The following is a 17,283-nucleotide window of genomic DNA, read 5'->3' as shown; positions in this document are numbered from 1 at the left end:
TCTTACATGCTTTTGCTGATGGTGAGATATATCGCAGCCCATACTTGCAGTTTGAGAAATCTCGCAGGACGAGAAGATGAGAAGGTGCACCAAGGGGTCTGTTCCAGATGACTGTAACTATGTTGGTTGCTGCTTTCCCTCGGCAGGGGATGTCCCAGTTCAAGGCGCCATTTGTAGCGATGCTAAGAAAAAGACTCAGGCATGTCTTGAGCAGAGGTTTGAAGCTGTATGACACAGCTTCACTCAGCTTCTTAAACTCTGAGTTTATTGTTTCTTATATACTTTTTACATACATAGGCTTTACCATTAACTCCTGACATTTTACATTTAGAAGTTTAACCTTTAGTTGTTGACATAAAGTAATTGAAAAATTCCTTCATATAAGCAATTATTTTCTAGTAACACATTACCTGTTGAAAGCAGGTAAAAACAAATACAGGTAAATTAGAAAAGGAGAAAGAACTGATAAAGACAAGAAGAGATAAAGACAGGAAGAGATAAGGGGGAACTTAAAGCATATTATTTATTTAGGTGGGTAAGATATTAAGTCAAAAGGGGGTCATCTTTTGGCTGCTTCCTTGGGACAAAGGGTATCAAAAGGTTATGAGGTTTGTGGGGGGCAATGCATGGCAGTTTGCTGCACGTGCAAATTCCTCCACAAAGTGACAGCCTCAAGCTTTGTGGGATCAGGTGATATTCCTTCTGGAAAGACAAGATGACCCAGATATGTAACATAATGTTTGGTAAAATTGGCATTTCTCTAATGACAGTTTCAATCCTTCCTCATGGAGCCTGGTCAAAACGTTCTCCAAGCGCTCCTTGTGTTCTTCAGAAGTCTCACCAAAGACAAGGATATCATCTACGTAGACTAACCCCTCTAACAAATTCATGTCTCCCACATGTTTCTTTTGAGCATCTGATACATCCCATTCTTCAACAGCCTGTACTGCCTGCTCCATCCAGTTTTTGTATTCTTCCTCCCCCTGTGGCACTGGTTGTATCCCTGAAAAAATACATAGTTTCTTGTACCCAACCCCAGCACAGTGGTTGCCAGTCAGGGTTTGGATGGGTATCCGGCTCCCCATGGTCTCGGCAGATCCTGCCTCTGCTGCCCCTACGGTAATCAAAGTACGTGTCTCCTCTTGGGAGTCCAATGTCTTTGCCATTACTTGGTTTCTAGACATCATGTGCAAATGGGTGGACCTCTTAATTTTTTCTGAATGTTGATTTGAATTTTAATTGAAGTCCACAAGTCTTAAAGATGCCAAAGTTGGACATCCCTGCTCTAGAGAATACTATGAGTAGCCAAGGAAACAAACAAATGAATCCATAATGCTGAAAAAGATGGAAGGGATAAAGAGGATGGCCAGCAGCAAAATGGATGGATTTGATTATAACTGTAATAGTTGCCATGGTGGATGGCCTCCAGGACCAGACTGGGGACATATACATCATCCTAGAAGAGTCAACATCAATAGGACAGCACTTAATCTCTATTAGTTAGGTCAATAATGGAGCTGAGATTTGACAGGGTCCTCAATATGTATAACTCACACTATCTTTGTGCATAGCCGCTATATAATTTTGTATTCTTAAAATACCCTTAACTGCAGAGGTATCCTGGGGTTAATATGACTGACTGACTTGGAGAGTTGTTTTTCTCTTTTTGCACAATCTGCATTTATCCCCTTATCTAATCAAACTTTGACTCAATGTCTCCACATATTTATTTTTCCTTTCCTCTTGTTTGCAGGACCTTCTGCAAATATTGCATCTCCCCAGTTAAGCAAATGCAAGAGGCAGGTGGTGGGGGAGAGCGAACAGAAACATTCCATAAAAAGGAGCACCTGAAGTTAGGTTCTCTGGAGTCTTCCTTCCTTCCAACTAGTGCCTGGTACATTATCTCTGAACCCAGCCATGAATTCCCTGGTAGCTCTCGTGCTCCTGGGTCAGATTATAGGATCTACGCTTAGCTTTCAACTGGCGCCAAATATGGATTGCAACACCAAAGGCACTAAAGACTGGGCAGATATAGGTGTGCGCTACATCAACGAGCATAAACTACATGGATACAAACAAGCCCTCAATATAATCAAGATTTTCCGTCTCCTTCCCTCGGTAAGTACAATGGGAGGAAAATTTTCCTAGTTTCATTTACTAAGCAAATAACAGCTAGGTGGTCTTTTCTGATGTTATGCCAGACAATTTCTTTATATATATATAAATCACACGCTCCCAAAGAACAGCACAGAATATGAATGGAAGGGAAGGAATTGCCAACGGACTGATGACCGCGCTACACTCTATGAGGGGGGAGGATGGGAATGATCGATCTGGTGAAGCATCAAGACAAACATACCCGAGAAACCCTCGCCCCAGTCACCTGGTTGGGACGACGGAGGCTTCAAACTAGTCCCCACGGCATTTCGGAGCTTATCAGCATTGGGAATGAGGGAGGAGGGATGGTAACTGCTTGAAAAGATGGTGATTGTGGGACCATCAGATGTATGAAAGAGGAGGGTGAAACGCTTGATAGTATAGGTCAAGACAGGGCATTTAATAAGGAACCTCATGGTAGGAGGGATGGCAGTGAGAACAATGGACAGGAAAGAGGTGGAAGTAGTAAAAAATCCGCTGTGAGGGAACACCCCGGTAAAAGGGGTGAGAAGATGAAACATCCCAAGGAGTTGGATTGTGTGTCTATTCGAAGTAAGATAAGGTATACTCCCAGTTCACGGATACAGGAGGAGGAGAGGGAAGTGAGTAACAGTAAGTGCGCAGGTAAGGGAAGCAAGTGCAAATTGGTTATTAACACAGAGATCAAGACCGGAGCATTGATTGGTCGGTCAGGACCCATGACGAGATCCATGAATCGGGTGCAAACAGCTTTGTCATCTATAAATAAGTTCTCCCATTGACCTAAACAATCCCTGACGATGTTGGCAGCAGCCAACGAAAGCTTGGAGGAATTTTATCTAATTAAAACTTTTATAGTTTTTAACCTTTCTGGTGTTCACGCTTGTTTGTTGTTCATTATGAATATACCCAGGAATCATTTTATTTTTAATATCGTTTTTGATATTGATTGATATATATATCAATCATATATATATATGTAGGTCTTTGGTTATTCGGGTTTTCTCCTGCGTCAAATTGGAAGTGTCTTGGCGACGTTTCAACGAAGTCTCATTCATTATCTTCAGACTGGTGCTTTCAGCTTCGTGCTCCTTAATGGTTGTAAAAATACAAATCCCGGGCATATTTGTTCAATGATGCAATCTTCGATCTCTGGGAAGAGTATACTCCAGTTATTTATTGTTACAACAACACTTAAAAACAATAAAAACAGTTATATACAAGGTTAAAACAACTTAGCTTTCACTGGTCCTCTGCCAGCGTCCTCAGAGTGGGGCTTAGGGGGTGGGAAAGTTCTTTTTATCCCCTTGCTGATCCAACTGCCTACTCATTGCCCTCGTGACAGGGCCACTCTTCCTGATTGCCTGTAACTGCCTTAACCGTTCCGCCCTCTCTTTCTTGCACTCCAATTTTGTATTTTTCTGCTCTGTCATCCTTGTACCACCTTCTCCTCCCTGCGCTGTTATTACTAACACACTCCTCAATCCCTCCTCTCTACCCAATGCAAGGTGCCTCCTCCGATTCGACACCACACGAGTCCTGTCACGGAGTTCCTCTTTTTTATTCTCCCTGTTGGGCTGCTGATCTACCTGCCGTTTTTGCGTTCCATTGCCAGTTCCTATCTCATCTCCCTGCTCCAACTCCCTTCCTCTCCTAACCTGCCGATTCATACACCCTTTTTGTCTTCTGTTGTCCACTCCTGTCATCCCTCCCTTCTCCAATTTTTCCCTTTTCCTAACCTGCCTACTTGTGTACCATTCCTGCCTGCCATCCTCCTCTCCTATCACTCTTCCCTTCTCCAAACTATCTCTTCTCCTCTTCTGCCGGTCTACCTGCTGTTCCTGTTTCCCATCATACCTTCCTATCAACCTTCCTCTCTCAGGTAGTTGTCTACTTTTTTCAGTCTGACGATCTCCCTGCTGTTCATTTCCTGCCCGATTCATTCCTGTCCCTCTTTGCTCCCTCAACACTTCTCCCCCCCGCCCCCCAATCCATCCATGCTTGTATTACATCATTCACTCCCATCACTCCTTCTTTCTCCAATTCTCCTCTATCTCTAACCTGCCCGTCCTGCCCTACGTCATCCATTCCTGTCAATCCCCCTTCCTTCAACCCTCCCACCTGTTGATTAACATATCGCTCCTGCCTTTCATCAACCATTCCTATCGATGTTCTCCTCCTCAATATCTTTCCCCTCCTAGTCCGCTGCTCTACCTGCTGTTCCTGTTTGCCCTCCTCCACTGCTGTCCATCTTCCCCTCTCCAATGTCCCCCCCGTAATCTGCTGACCTGCCTGCTGTTCATCCATTTCTGTCCATCCTCTCTTTTCTAGCATTCCTCCTCCTCTAACCTGCTGTCCTACATGCTGTTCCCACATGCCGATATCCGTTGCTATTACACTCTCCTTCCCAAGCTTTCCTCCCCCCCAGTCTGCCGTCCTGCCTATTATTCTTATCTGCCCTTCTCCCTTCCTGTCAGTCCCACCCTCTCCTGTTTCCTCCCCCCTCTCCAATCCACTGCTCGATTTGCTGTTCCTTCCAGCATTCTTCCTCCCCTTACCTGCTGTCCTACGTACTGTTCCCACCTACCGACATGCGTTCCTGTTGGACTCTCCTTCCCAAACTTTTCTCCCCCCCCAACTGCCGTCCTGCCTATTATTCCTGCCTGCCCTTCTCCATTCCTGTCAATCCCACCCTCTCCTGTTTCCTCCCCCCATCTAATCCGCTGCTCTGCCTGCTGTTCCTGACTATTCTCCATTCTATATAATTTTTCAAACAAACAAAATACACAATACACAATACATTTTCTTTTTTCCTTAACAATACTATGTCTTATATCTCTTACATTTATTAACAGTTATTTACATTACTTCTCTTACCTTTTTATTCCTTAATTCTAACCAGCTATAATACATGTCCCATACCTCATGAAATTCAGTAATTTCTTTGTCTTTCATTTCTAGAGTTAGTTTGTTCATTTCTGCACAGTCTAAAATCTTTCCTATAATCTTTGCACTTGTTGGTATGTTTTCATTTTTCCAATGTTGCGCATATGTAATATGTGCCGCCGTTACATATTGGAGACATTTTTCAATTTTGGGGTTAATTATATCTAGTAAAAATATTTCAGGCTTGAATTCAATTTGTTGTCTTGTTATTTCCAATATCCATCTTCTTATTTGCTCCCAGTAAATTTTTGCTTTGGGGCATTGCCACCACATATGGTAAAATGTTCCCTCATTGTTTTTACATTTTCAGAAATCTGGATTCATATTTTTATAGATTTTGGCCAATCTCGCCGGGGCTAGATGCCGTCTGTAAAACATTTTAATTTGGTTTTCTTTATACGCTGTTGACAATGTTAATTTGCAATTTACGTTCCAAATTCTTTCCCATTCATCTAGTCCTATATTTCTACCTATATTTCGGGCCCATGCTATCATCGGGCCCTTTACTATTTCCTCTTCATAGAATTCAATAGAAATTTATGGTTTTTGTTAAGAATTTTTCTCCTTTGTTTATCAATATTTTATGCAATTGCTGTAATGTTTGATATATCCCATATTCCTCCACATCTTTATTATATTTTGATTTTATCTGTGCATATGGCCACCAATAAATAATTATTCCCTGTTCTCTTAATTCGTCTCTTGATCTTAATTTCCCTTGATTATCTAATAGTTCTTTATACCTAATCATTTTTATTTTATCTAATGTGTTAGGATGAATCATCGCCTCCATTGGTGAAATCCAAATTGGAATTGTTGTATAATATTTTTTTTAGTTTTTCCCCATATCCAATTTAATGCATCCTTATCTGATGTTGGGGAAAATATGTATGAATTTTCTTATCTTTCCCCCATAAAAAAGTGTGCCATCCAGTTTGTAAATTGTGATCTTCAATTGTAAGAACGCTTTTATTTTCTAAATTTATCCAGTCACTGATCCAAAGCAGACCAGCTGCTTGGTAATAAATTTCCCATTTTGGGAGTCCAAGTATGCCAGACAATTTCTGTAGCCTTCCTGCTGAAATTTGGGCAATTCACGGCCTCTTTCTAAATCTAGTCAATGTTCTGTAATCTCATAGCTTCCATTTTAGTTGAATTGCTGGACGGGTGTGGATAATAGGATTGGTAGTCCACCACATCTGGATGGCATCAGATTGGAAAAGCTATCATGAAAGAGGAAGCTCTATCTTCTCCACTGTCCCAGTGTGAAGGAGTCCTCCTTGAACTGGAGGTGTATTTTGCTTTGCAAGGATGGCAATTTGCATAGAAAACAAGACAGCAGAGCCTTTTACTTATGCTAATACTATTTTCAATGAAGTTATTTACAACAGGTATTTACAACTGGAATGATGTCTATGGAGATTCTCAATCATCCAGGTCCTTGTTGTCCCAAAAGTGTTTTCAAAAAGCAGCTGGACTTTCTTGGGGGTTTTTTTCCCCCGTTAAAAAGGTTTCACTGTTCATCCAAGAAGCTTTTTCAGCTTCCTGGATTAGAAGTGAAATATTTTCAAGGAAAAAAAAACAAGCCCAAGACAGTCCAGTTGCCTTTTGGGAAAGCACTTTTGGGATTACAACTAGACTAGAGCATACAATGTTCCCCTGGTGTCAGGTTTTCCTCTTCCCCTTTAGTTCTCCTGCTTCCTCCTGCTTTCACTCTGTCTCCTTCCCTCACTTCTCAGCTTGTCCAGAGAGAGTGAAAAGAAAGGAATGGGCTGGATTTTAACAGTAGTGCACTCAGCACAGTTTGACTTTCTCCTAGATCTGCTCAGCAGAACATCTACTGCTTCTCTACTGGGGGAGAACCTTTCTCGGGGCCTTCCACCCCATCCTTCCCCAAAGACTAAGGCTTTTCCAGTGACCAAAGATCTCCTCGATACTTTCTTGGGTACTGCATGACAATACTATCTGCAGCCAGCTGGTCTCCTCCATCTTGGGTGAAGATGTTCCTTCTCTGGGTCTTCGCTTTCCTTCTTTCAGGGAAGTTATCTCTGGACTTTTTTTCTAGCAGAAGAGAATACAGGTAGATCAGCATTCAACTCTGAAATTCTTGGTGCACTGATGATCTTATCCAGTGCTTATTTTGTAAAAAAAAAAAAAAAAAAAAGTGCCGGAACTCACCCAGGTCGTACAATCTGCCTTGCCTACCCTACAAGGTTCCATCCAAAAAGGTTCCAGAACTCCATTCTGGGCGTTTTATGAGAAAAAAAGCCTTGATCTTACCTAGGTCATTATCTTCATTCATGTAATGAAACATCTGCATGGAAACCACCAAGCTCAGAGAGCTCCAAGGATTCCACAATTTTTTTCTTCTCCTTCCCCTACTGGGAACTGACAACTGTTCTGTACGCTGAACTTCTCTGTTCAACTTTTTTCTCCAGCCATTCCGTTTTGTACAGTCTCCTTCTTTCTTATCCTTCCCTCTCCAATTTTTAGTGAGACCAGCAGCATGTTCTCTGAGGAGATGGATGTCCTGCTAGGGCTCCAATTTTCTATTTTGGTTATTTAAAAGGAAATATTTTTAGATTTCCACTTGAAAAAGATGTCTTAGGCCAAGGTTGGTACAGACATGACATGGCCATCCTGTTGTTTCTTCACCAGAGTCAGTTTGTTGTTTCTATTGTTCCTTCAGCAAGTCAGAATGGGTTCCGGTCCAGGATTGGCAGAGAACTCGATCCTTATGTTGAGCTAGGACCAACAAATTCCTTTTTGACAGTCCTACAAGTTCCCACGTCTTTATAATAAAAACTATTCAGATGCTGGATGGAGAGTTACAATGTAAGCCACATCCTTTCCCTGGTCACGCAATGCATCACAAAAGAGGCAGGGTTTGCATTCTGTTGCTCCTTTCACCATTTTGCTGATAGTGACAGACAATGCCCCCATCCCAATGAATGCTTATGCTTCTGACTGCTGCTTCTTCAGCTCTCAGGTCCTTAGAAAGAGAGGATGGTCAGCTTGTGATCTGCACCATACAGATAACATGTTTAACCAGTTCAGAGAAGGTTTTGGTGATTTCATTTGGTTATGCAGAATTTGGTATGAGCACTGGATAAATTTGGTGTGTCAGCCCGGCCTCTTGGGTTATTTAATGGTATGGTGTGTAATGGAAATGCAGAAAATGGTTAATTCTGCAACTGGGTTAAGTGTTGTGTGAAATCTCCAATTGAGAAAAATAGCTCTATCCCAACCATCCAGACTTCATTAGACCCCTGTCCCAACAGTTGTCCTACGTATCTGTAGATAGATGGCCAGGACTACCAGATGCCATTTTTCGGACCCAAAATGCTGTTGGTTAAATAGACAATATGCACATATGTGAATCATGCAATGTCAGAAAGAGGCAGTTTCTTCCACCCAGACCTGCCAAAACCAACAACTGGGAAATTAACTGAGATCTGCAAAAAAAAAAAAAAAAAAAAACCTCAAATCACAGGCAGAGCAGATCAGATGTTCATGTCAGAAAACGTCAGTTTTGTCTGCCTTGCAACATCCAAAGGAAATGTGTCTAACCTAAGGCAGCATTGAAATTTCCTGTTGGGTATATTTTCTTTAAAGCAGTTGATAACTGAGAAGCACACCAGGACGTGGTCATTAACTTAGGTGTCAATTCAAACATTTTGAAGGACAGCTGATGCAACAGAGACAGAAAAATGCAGTGAGAAAAGTCATTCTCATTCTAATTTTTTTTGTTTTAGGATGGCCTTTCGGTGATGTTCCACTTTAAATTAAATCTTCTGGAGACAGAATGTCACGTGTTGGATCCCACTCCTGTCGAGAATTGTATTGTAAGGCAAAAGAATAATCATGTAAGTGTCTGAGGGTTGTTGAAAATGTAAAATTCCATGGGAGGACAGGTGGCCTCTTACCACTGCACTAAGAATAAATTGAATATCTGATATATTGGTGTACAAAGAATTAATGAAACCTCAGGGGTCGCTAACATTCCATGGGCATTCATTTTGAGTTCACATTTCATAGCCAGATTTCATTTCAACTCTGAGCAATGAATTAGTCAGGAATTAAGAAGTCAATTCTTCTTTCACATTCATCCCGTGATGTCCAAAGCTGACTTCTTCCCATCCCGGAATCCATGAAAAGTGCCTTATTGCTCCTCTATTTAAAAGAGAAGGGATCCAACTTTAGCAACTTTAAGACCTATGGACATCAACTCCCAGAATTCCCCAGCCAGCTGTGTCCAAGGTTGGTCGTCCCAGGTTTATAGGTTAATGCCCAATTTTTGTCAATATTGAACTGGCCAAGTAGAAGTTCTCATATTACAGCATGTGGAAATGTTTCTCCAAAGACACCAATAAGATGGTTTGGAAGGAAGTAGGCATGTCAGGCTGAAAACAAGAAAGACCTGCTAAGTTACAGCAAAGCAATTTTCCCTTATTGTTCCTTACCTATAGACAGAAATCATGCCAAACTAAAGCAAACTGCGTGTGTCCTTAAATTTATACTCAGAACTTCTAGGGAGGAGCTGTCTTGATCCTCTTCTTCCCAACCAAACTATGTAAACTTTGCTGTCTCTTGCTCCTCTGGAATGCAACCCCTCCCTCCTGGGAATTCAGACAACATTCCACCACAGTGCATTAGCTACCATAATGATGGCTGCCTCAAAATTAGTCTACCCAAGTTACTAGTGCACAGTGCTCATTTTAACAATCTCCTATCTGTTAAAAAATGAGATATGTTGTAATGGACATAAATCCTACTGATGCTAAAATTCTCCAGAAGCACCAGTTTTAAAACACCAACCTAAAATGGTTAGCTGAATTATGTTAAATTAAAGTTTAACCTGTTTCATTTGATACTTTTGTATCTCCAGGCTGTTGAAATGGACTGTAATGTCAGGATAATCCATGATATTGCGACTTTTGGAGACGAGGTTTTTGTGAAATGCAATTCCACTCCAGGTAATTCATCTTCGTGCCTCTTGGACTCTTAGTTGGGCTGGGTTCAAGAAACTAAGGTGTCACTGAGCTAACCATTGGCTTATTCTCTTTTCCTATTCTTTTTTTATTAACTTTTTGTTATTTGTGATTTACGCACACAGCCTTTCTTCAAAATTTAGCAGCATTTTAGCAGCATCCTGAGATGTTTCATCCGAAGCACGCATTGCTTTAATTTAGTTGTAAGGAAATTCAAGTCAAACTAATGAGATGGAGTGGATTACTGAATTGGATGCTTCCAAACCATTTATTTTGCATCTACAAAATCTTTTTTTCTCAATCTGATTAGCAATACAAATTAAAATGCTATTTTAAATCCTTTGAAATGATGGATTTGAATCAAATTGACAGTTCAAATCATTTAGATGCTTGGACATAGACTGGAGCCAGTTATACAACCTTAATAAAGCATTTGGCATTCCTTCCTTCCTTCATTTATTCCATGCTATGGAAAATTTTCAACTTATCTAAAAAAAGAACAATCATTATTCAGATCAAACAGCAAAAACTACGGCTCAAAGTCTATTGAACGTTACAAAACATCAAAATATTTAAGTGCAAAATGAGAGAAAAAAGACAGGCAAAGCAAGGGGAAGAAACAAAGAGAGAGAAAGAGTTTGATCAACACCCATCCATCCATCCATTATTTATGTCTCTCTATATTTATATATCAAAAGGAATTGACCTTCCTAGAACCACTAGAAATGATATTGTGGGTATTTAACACTGACATTTCAAAAGGGAGTGGCCTTTGATTATTCCCGCTTGAACCCTTTCAGGTACATTGCAGTGGAAGAATAGGGACAGAAAGTAGGACAACAGGTGATCCCTCTTCTTTTTTGTCCCATTAAAGAAACTATTTGATGGATCAGGACGATGTATCTGACAATAGTTTGGAATGCCTACCTAGACGTAGTTACAATCCTGAACTTAACGACAGAATTAAGCCCAAACAATCTGTTGCTAAGCAGGACAGTTGCTAAGTGAATTTTGTCCTGTTTTACAACCTTCCTTGACAGTTGTTTAGTGAATCCTGCAGTGGTTGCTGCATGACTCTGGCTTCCCCATGGACACTGCTTGTCAGAAGTTCGCAGAAAGGGATCACCTGATCCAAGGACACTGCAGTCGTCCTATATATGAGGCGGTTGTCAAGTGTCTGAAGTTTGGTCACGTGACCATGGAGATGCTGCAATGGTCATACCCATAAGTGTGAAAAACAGTCATTAAGTCCCCTTTTTTCAGCATTGTTGTACCTAAAGGAATGACTGTAATTCAGACTCCTGGCAATTTACTCAGATTTAATGGGGAAGCCAGATTCACTTAACAACAGTGAGACTAATTTAAGAATGGTAATAATTCACTTAACAACTGTGGCAACAAAGGTCATAAAATGGGGATATTCACTTAACAAATGTTTTGCTTCGCAACAGAAAGTTTGGGCTCAATTGTGGTCATACGTCAAGGACTGCCTGTACTTATGCTCTCCCATTGCAAAAGCCGTAACTTTAACCTGCTGTCCAACTTTTTTTTAACCCGCTGCCTAAAATTTCCTGACCGTTAGGATAATGAATGAGATGTTGTGGGTGCTCCAACAACGGAAGTTTTTAAGAAGAGATGGGACAGCTGTTTGTCTGAAATGGTGTAGGGTCTCCTGCTCTTTTGTAACAGTTCTCACCTAAGATTGCCATCTGCTTTAAACACCCTTCTTGATATTTCTTTTTCTTTCCAGATTCTGTGGAAAATGTGCGGCGAAATTGTCCTAAATGTCCAATTCTGTTGCCTCCGAATGACCCTCACGTGGTAGACTCTGTTGAATATGTGCTTAATAAACACAATGAACAACTTTCCGGCCACGTTTACGAAGTTCTTGAGATTTCAAGAGGGCAGCACAAAGTAAGTGTTCAGATGTTAAAAACGAATTCTGTTCATCTCTTCCAGTTTAACGTTTTGATACTTCATATAACTAAAAAAAAGGAGGAGGAGACAGGAGGAATTATGTTGTGCAAAAAGTCTAGGAAAAGAACCAGATACCCACAAAGGAGAATATTTGTTGCTCAGGATTGAAATGAGGAGTCCTTCGTGCTCTCTGAGCTTCGTTGCTTTCTTGCAGACATTTTAATAACCAAACTAGGTAACATCATCAGTGCTAGACCGATGATCGACTAGAACGGATGACGTTACCTAGTGTGGGCAGTGAAATGTCTGCAGGAAAACAACCAAGCTCAGCGAGCACCAAGATCCCGCAAAGAACCAGCTGCTAAGAAAAAAAGGGAGAGGCAACTTTTCAAGAACCAGGAGCGGTAGCCAATTTTTTAAAATTTATGTTCCAAGCCTCTGACTGTAGTGAACAAGGATTCACTGACGTTTTATTTATAAAATATAAACCCAGCTAAAACGTCTCTTGCTTTGATTTCAGTATGAGCCTGAAGCTTTCTATGTGGAGTTTGCTATTGTGGAGGTTAACTGCACTGCTGAGGAAGCCCACGATGACCATCATCACTGCCATCCTAATACAGCAGGAGAAGATGTAAGTGAGAGGGTCAACTCCAATCTTATCTGGGCAGTTCCCATTTTTCTCTCTCTTATCTATCCTAGCCAACCCCAACCACTTTCCAAATAAGTGTGCAAGGCCAAATATTCCACAGAGAGAAATTGAGACTTGAATCTGGCTCTCACCAGCCCAAATCCTACACTTTAACCTCTGCACAACCTTAATTTCTTCACAATTCATCCAGAAATAATGCCTCCCCAAAACCTCCTGCCAACATCTGAAGAAGAATATGATGTTGATTTACTTTAAGAAATTGGGTTGTAACCTGACCGGATTCTTTCATTCAGTAGTAGCTTTATCTTTTCCCCTGCATAGCAGTCCTTTCACCATTTCAGGTTTGCTGATATGTGGAGGATTTATTTGGGTTCTTAGTTCTTCCTTCTCTCCCTCCTTTTCTCCAGCATATTGGATTCTGCAGAGCAACTGTTTTCAGGTCGCATGCTAGCCTGGAAAAACCTAAAGATGAAAAGTTTGAGTCGGACTGTGTCATCCTTCATGTCAAGGTATGTATGTTAAATGCAATTTTGTTCATCCTCTTTCCCCATTCTTCACAGCAGTGTTTGTCAACCTCATCAACTTTGAGATGTGTAGATTGAACTCCCAGAATTCCCTAGCCAGGAGGCTGTCTGGGGAATTCTGGGAGTTTAGGTCCACCTATCTCTTGGTTTCCTTTTATCCATTCCATCCACCCAAGCAGCTCAAAATTAACTTCCTGTTCCAGCTATCGATTCCCCTGCATCCCTTCACATGAGTAGATGCTCTGATATATAATAAAGTCTGATATGTAAACACTAGATTATTTTATTTATATACTTTCTTTTCCCTCAGATTATTATTTTACCCTCACCATTTTGGATTGTAGGTTGGGCTGAGACAGAATAACTGGCTCAGAGTTACCCAGAAGTTACCCAGGAAGGGTTTGAATCTAGATCGCCCCAATCCAACTCTGGCCCCTTAATTGCCAGGCTATTCATTCAACAAACTGTGGTTATAACACATTACGCCTTGGTGATATGCCTTACAATAAGAGAAAGAAGATGGCCTCCAAGGTCCCTTCCATCTCTGTTATTCTGTGTTCTGTTAACTGAAAGACTAATTGCTCGTTTTCAATTTTATTCATTTGATTTCTATTCCAACACTCACCAACTGCCAAATTACAGCAAGTCCTCAGTTTAAGACCACAACCCCATTTTTTATTGCTAAGCGAGACTGTTGTTTTGCCCCATTTTAAAATCTTTTTTGCCACAGTTGTTAAGTGAATCACTGCCGTTGTTAAATTAGTAACACGATTGTTAAGTGAATCCGGCTTCCCCATTGACTTTGCTTGTCAGAAGGCTGCAAAAGGGGATCACAGGACACGGCAACCGTCATAAATAGATTCTGACTGAAAAGCATTTGAATTTTGATCATGTGACCATGGGGATGTTACAAGGGTCATAAGTGCGAAAAACGGTCATAGGTTGCTTTTTTCAGGGCTGTTGTAATTTCAAAGGGTCACTAAACAAATGATTGTAAGTCGAGGACTACCTGTATTGACAATATTAACAGCAGTTGGTTTTCTTGATTCACTTTTGTCAAGCTGGATTTTAATGTGTTGGAAAGTTCAAAGCAGGATAAGCTTCAGGTTCAATGGCCGAAGTCTTGTGGAAAAATAAAGCCTTAAAAATGTAAGGACTTTTACAAAATTCCATGGGTGAAAGAGAGATCTTTATTTTTGCGCAAAAAGGTTCAGAAGTGATTTAACAATCAACAAATTTCTGAACAAGGGGGAGGGTCTAAACTAAAGCTTTATAGGTTTCTTTTTCTCAGGAACAAAGGAAGCATAGATGAAATCTTACCTTGTATATGGAATCTACTTTGTGTAACATTCAGATAGTTTCTCCCACGTTAGGTCCATTTCTCATGGGAATACAATGAAGGCAGTTTTTTACTTTTATACAATGTTTCTAAATCTGCATTAGGTCATTCACGTACTGTTAATACAGCTTTTGGCTAACACAGCTTTCTTTCAGAGATTATGCAGACACATGATTTTTGCTTTTAGTGGTTTTTCATTATTATTATTATTTTACTTTATTCTTCTTTATTCTATGTTATTCTATTTCTTTCCCACTTTAGAAGAAGACTCATCAATGCTTGCATGTTTTGTGTTTTTTTTCCAGAAGGGACACGCTTACTCCCATTTGATTGAGCATCACGTTGGAAAATATAATACTTCCCCAGGACGCAACAGTACTGATGAATGTGTGGTGGAATGCCCAGTTGCTTTTGTTAACAAAGAAGTCCCAAAAGATATATCAGATCATGACACACCCCCTGTGGAAGGTTGTCCAGGAAAAGCACTTCACTTCCAGCTGTAGACCAGCCATACTAGAGAGCATAGAGAAACCACCCAGTTAGTGCAAAACCATTTTCCAAATCTGAACTCAAAGCTTGAATCCAAAAAGGGTTTACCCTGACACATTACAGTCTTTGCCACATGTTGTGATCATCCATGGTTGTTATAACAAAGGGGCTTTGTATTTGTGCCTTTCTGCTTATACAAATGCAGGTTCTGATGCTCACTTAATATCTTCCTGTCCCTCTCTCTGTTCAGCCAAGGAACGAGAAAAAAGTTGATCAGAAGTTATATTAGTCCTAAAGTCCAAATTCTTCCTTTTTATTCTTTTAAAGAGAAAATGTGTAGCATTTGACAACAATACCCCCAAAGTCCCATCACCTCTATTTCTTGCGAGATTTGTTTTTCCCAGAATGTTTCACTATGCTACATTATTTGACAGGGGCAAGTTGAACAAAGTCCAAATATACTGATAGAAAAAAGCAGAGGGTACTTTCTAAATAAATTGTTCAATTCTAAAATTGCCTACCTCTTTGTTTTGCTTTACGTTTGTGGCCAGATGGTCTTGATCACTCTGAATCAGAATTCTGGGAATTATAGTTCAGCACCTCTGGAAAGGATATGGAGTCGACCTATGCTCCCAAGCACCTGAAGGCAGAACAAGAAGCAACAGATGGAAACTAATCAAGGAGAGGACCAATCTAGAACTAAGGAGAAATTTCCTGACAGAACAATTAATCAGCGGGATTGGCTGAGAGGTTCTGGGTGCTTCATCACTGGAGATGTTAAGAAGAAGTTGGACAGTCATTTGTCTGGAATGGTATAAAGTCCCCTGATTTAGCAGGGGGTTGAACTAGAAGACCTCCAAGGTCCCTTCTAATTCTTTTATTCTATTATTCTTCAGTCCAATCACAAAACCTAAAGGCTTACACAACTGATGACCCCTCACTAACCAATTGAGTATATTTGGACTCATTTAGCCTATGTTATATATAGGGGTAAACTGATCTATTCTTTGAACAAGACTCATTCCATTTTCTGCTTCTCAGCTCCTCTAACTAGACCATTATCAGCAAATGAACTCCACCGGAAGACTAGAGCTATACTTTATTGAGATAGGCTAGTATTTCTCAACCTTGGCCATTTTAAGAGTTGTGGACTCTAACTTCCAGAATTCCACAGGAATAAGGATAGGCTATAATAACAGAAGCTTGCTGATCATATTGTATATTCTCTCTTCCTTCTTATACCCCAGTGAATGAGGCATTTGTTTGCCTCAGCTGTTTCTGAATATTATTTTGCTTCCCAGAATTTAAAGAACATTTCAGCCTCTTTGGCTTTTGGAATGATTGTTACATATTTCTGTCAAGGTCAACCTCCATTACTCTCTACACTGTCCTGCCACATTAAGGCTCCTTATTCAGAAAACTCACACATTTGAATTTATCCACACCTGTTTCATATGTTGTCACAACTTTGTTCTGGCCGGGAATGATTTCTTGGTGCAATAAAATACCAAATATGAGCATAACTTAAATAATGTTTGCTTATAATATAGAACAATATAATTTCAATATATTAGAGATATATTTCGCAAATTTATGGATCAGCTTTTTAGAATTCCTCTCTGGACAAGGAGAGGACTTGGGATCCCCCATACATGCTCCAGAAAGAAGTTCCCCACAAGGAGATCATAAAACAGCAGGAATCAAGGAATTGCCTTGGCTTCTATGCCCAAACTGTAACTGACACATTTGTGGAAATAGGATTTGCATATTTCCTTTGTTAATCACTCCTGGAAATTGCTTAATGATTTTATGGATACTAAAAACCTGCAAATGGCAAATTTCAATTCACCGAGTGAATTTCCTTCAATCTTTGAGAAATAAGGTTTGTGCAAGTTTAACCTCTCACTGATGAATCCAACCAAGCAAGCACCTTGCAGACATGCTGATCTCTTATTTTAAAACTTTATTGTGTATATCACTTCGGCACTAATGAAAGCAAAACCAGCTCTGGCAAGACCCCTCACAAACCCATATAGTAAAAGCACTGAATTCTCCCTCCTCCCTCTGGGTCAGGTCACATTACCCAATCAAGTAGAAAAATATTTGTCATGGTTCCGACAGATGAAACTCTTCAATTAACTTCAAGGCATTGTTTTGCTTAAAGAACCTTTATTAGAGTAGCACAATATCGGCACGAACATCGGTGAAGCCAAAATCTGAATTCCCCTCCCCTGAACACATAGTATCTAGTGCAAATCCCTCCTCTAATTAACAGTCATAAATCACATTCTG

General features: G+C 40.4%; 1 protein-coding gene across 1 annotated transcript; it reads left to right on the top strand.

Annotated features, from left to right (window-relative positions):
- The first annotated feature begins 1,823 nt into the window (after positions 1 to 1,823).
- Positions 1,824 to 15,504, top strand: LOC120311913 (antihemorrhagic factor cHLP-A). The gene is made up of 7 exons (XM_039351989.1): positions 1,824 to 2,118; positions 8,838 to 8,948; positions 9,971 to 10,058; positions 11,824 to 11,987; positions 12,511 to 12,621; positions 13,047 to 13,148; positions 14,808 to 15,504. The coding sequence occupies exons 1-7, from the start codon at positions 1,918 to 1,920 to the stop codon at positions 15,003 to 15,005; spliced, it is 975 nt and encodes a 324-aa protein (XP_039207923.1). The 5' UTR covers positions 1,824 to 1,917; the 3' UTR covers positions 15,006 to 15,504.
- Positions 15,505 to 17,283: the final 1,779 nt, after the last annotated feature.

The sequence above is a fragment of the Crotalus tigris genome, unplaced genomic scaffold (assembly GCF_016545835.1).
Source record: "Crotalus tigris isolate CLP2741 ecotype Arizona unplaced genomic scaffold, ASM1654583v1 scf7180000018395.510130, whole genome shotgun sequence".
NCBI classification, from domain to species: domain Eukaryota; kingdom Metazoa; phylum Chordata; class Lepidosauria; order Squamata; family Viperidae; genus Crotalus; species Crotalus tigris.
Note: the sequence above shows the minus strand (reverse complement) of the source record. Positions and strands in the feature narration are given on the sequence as shown.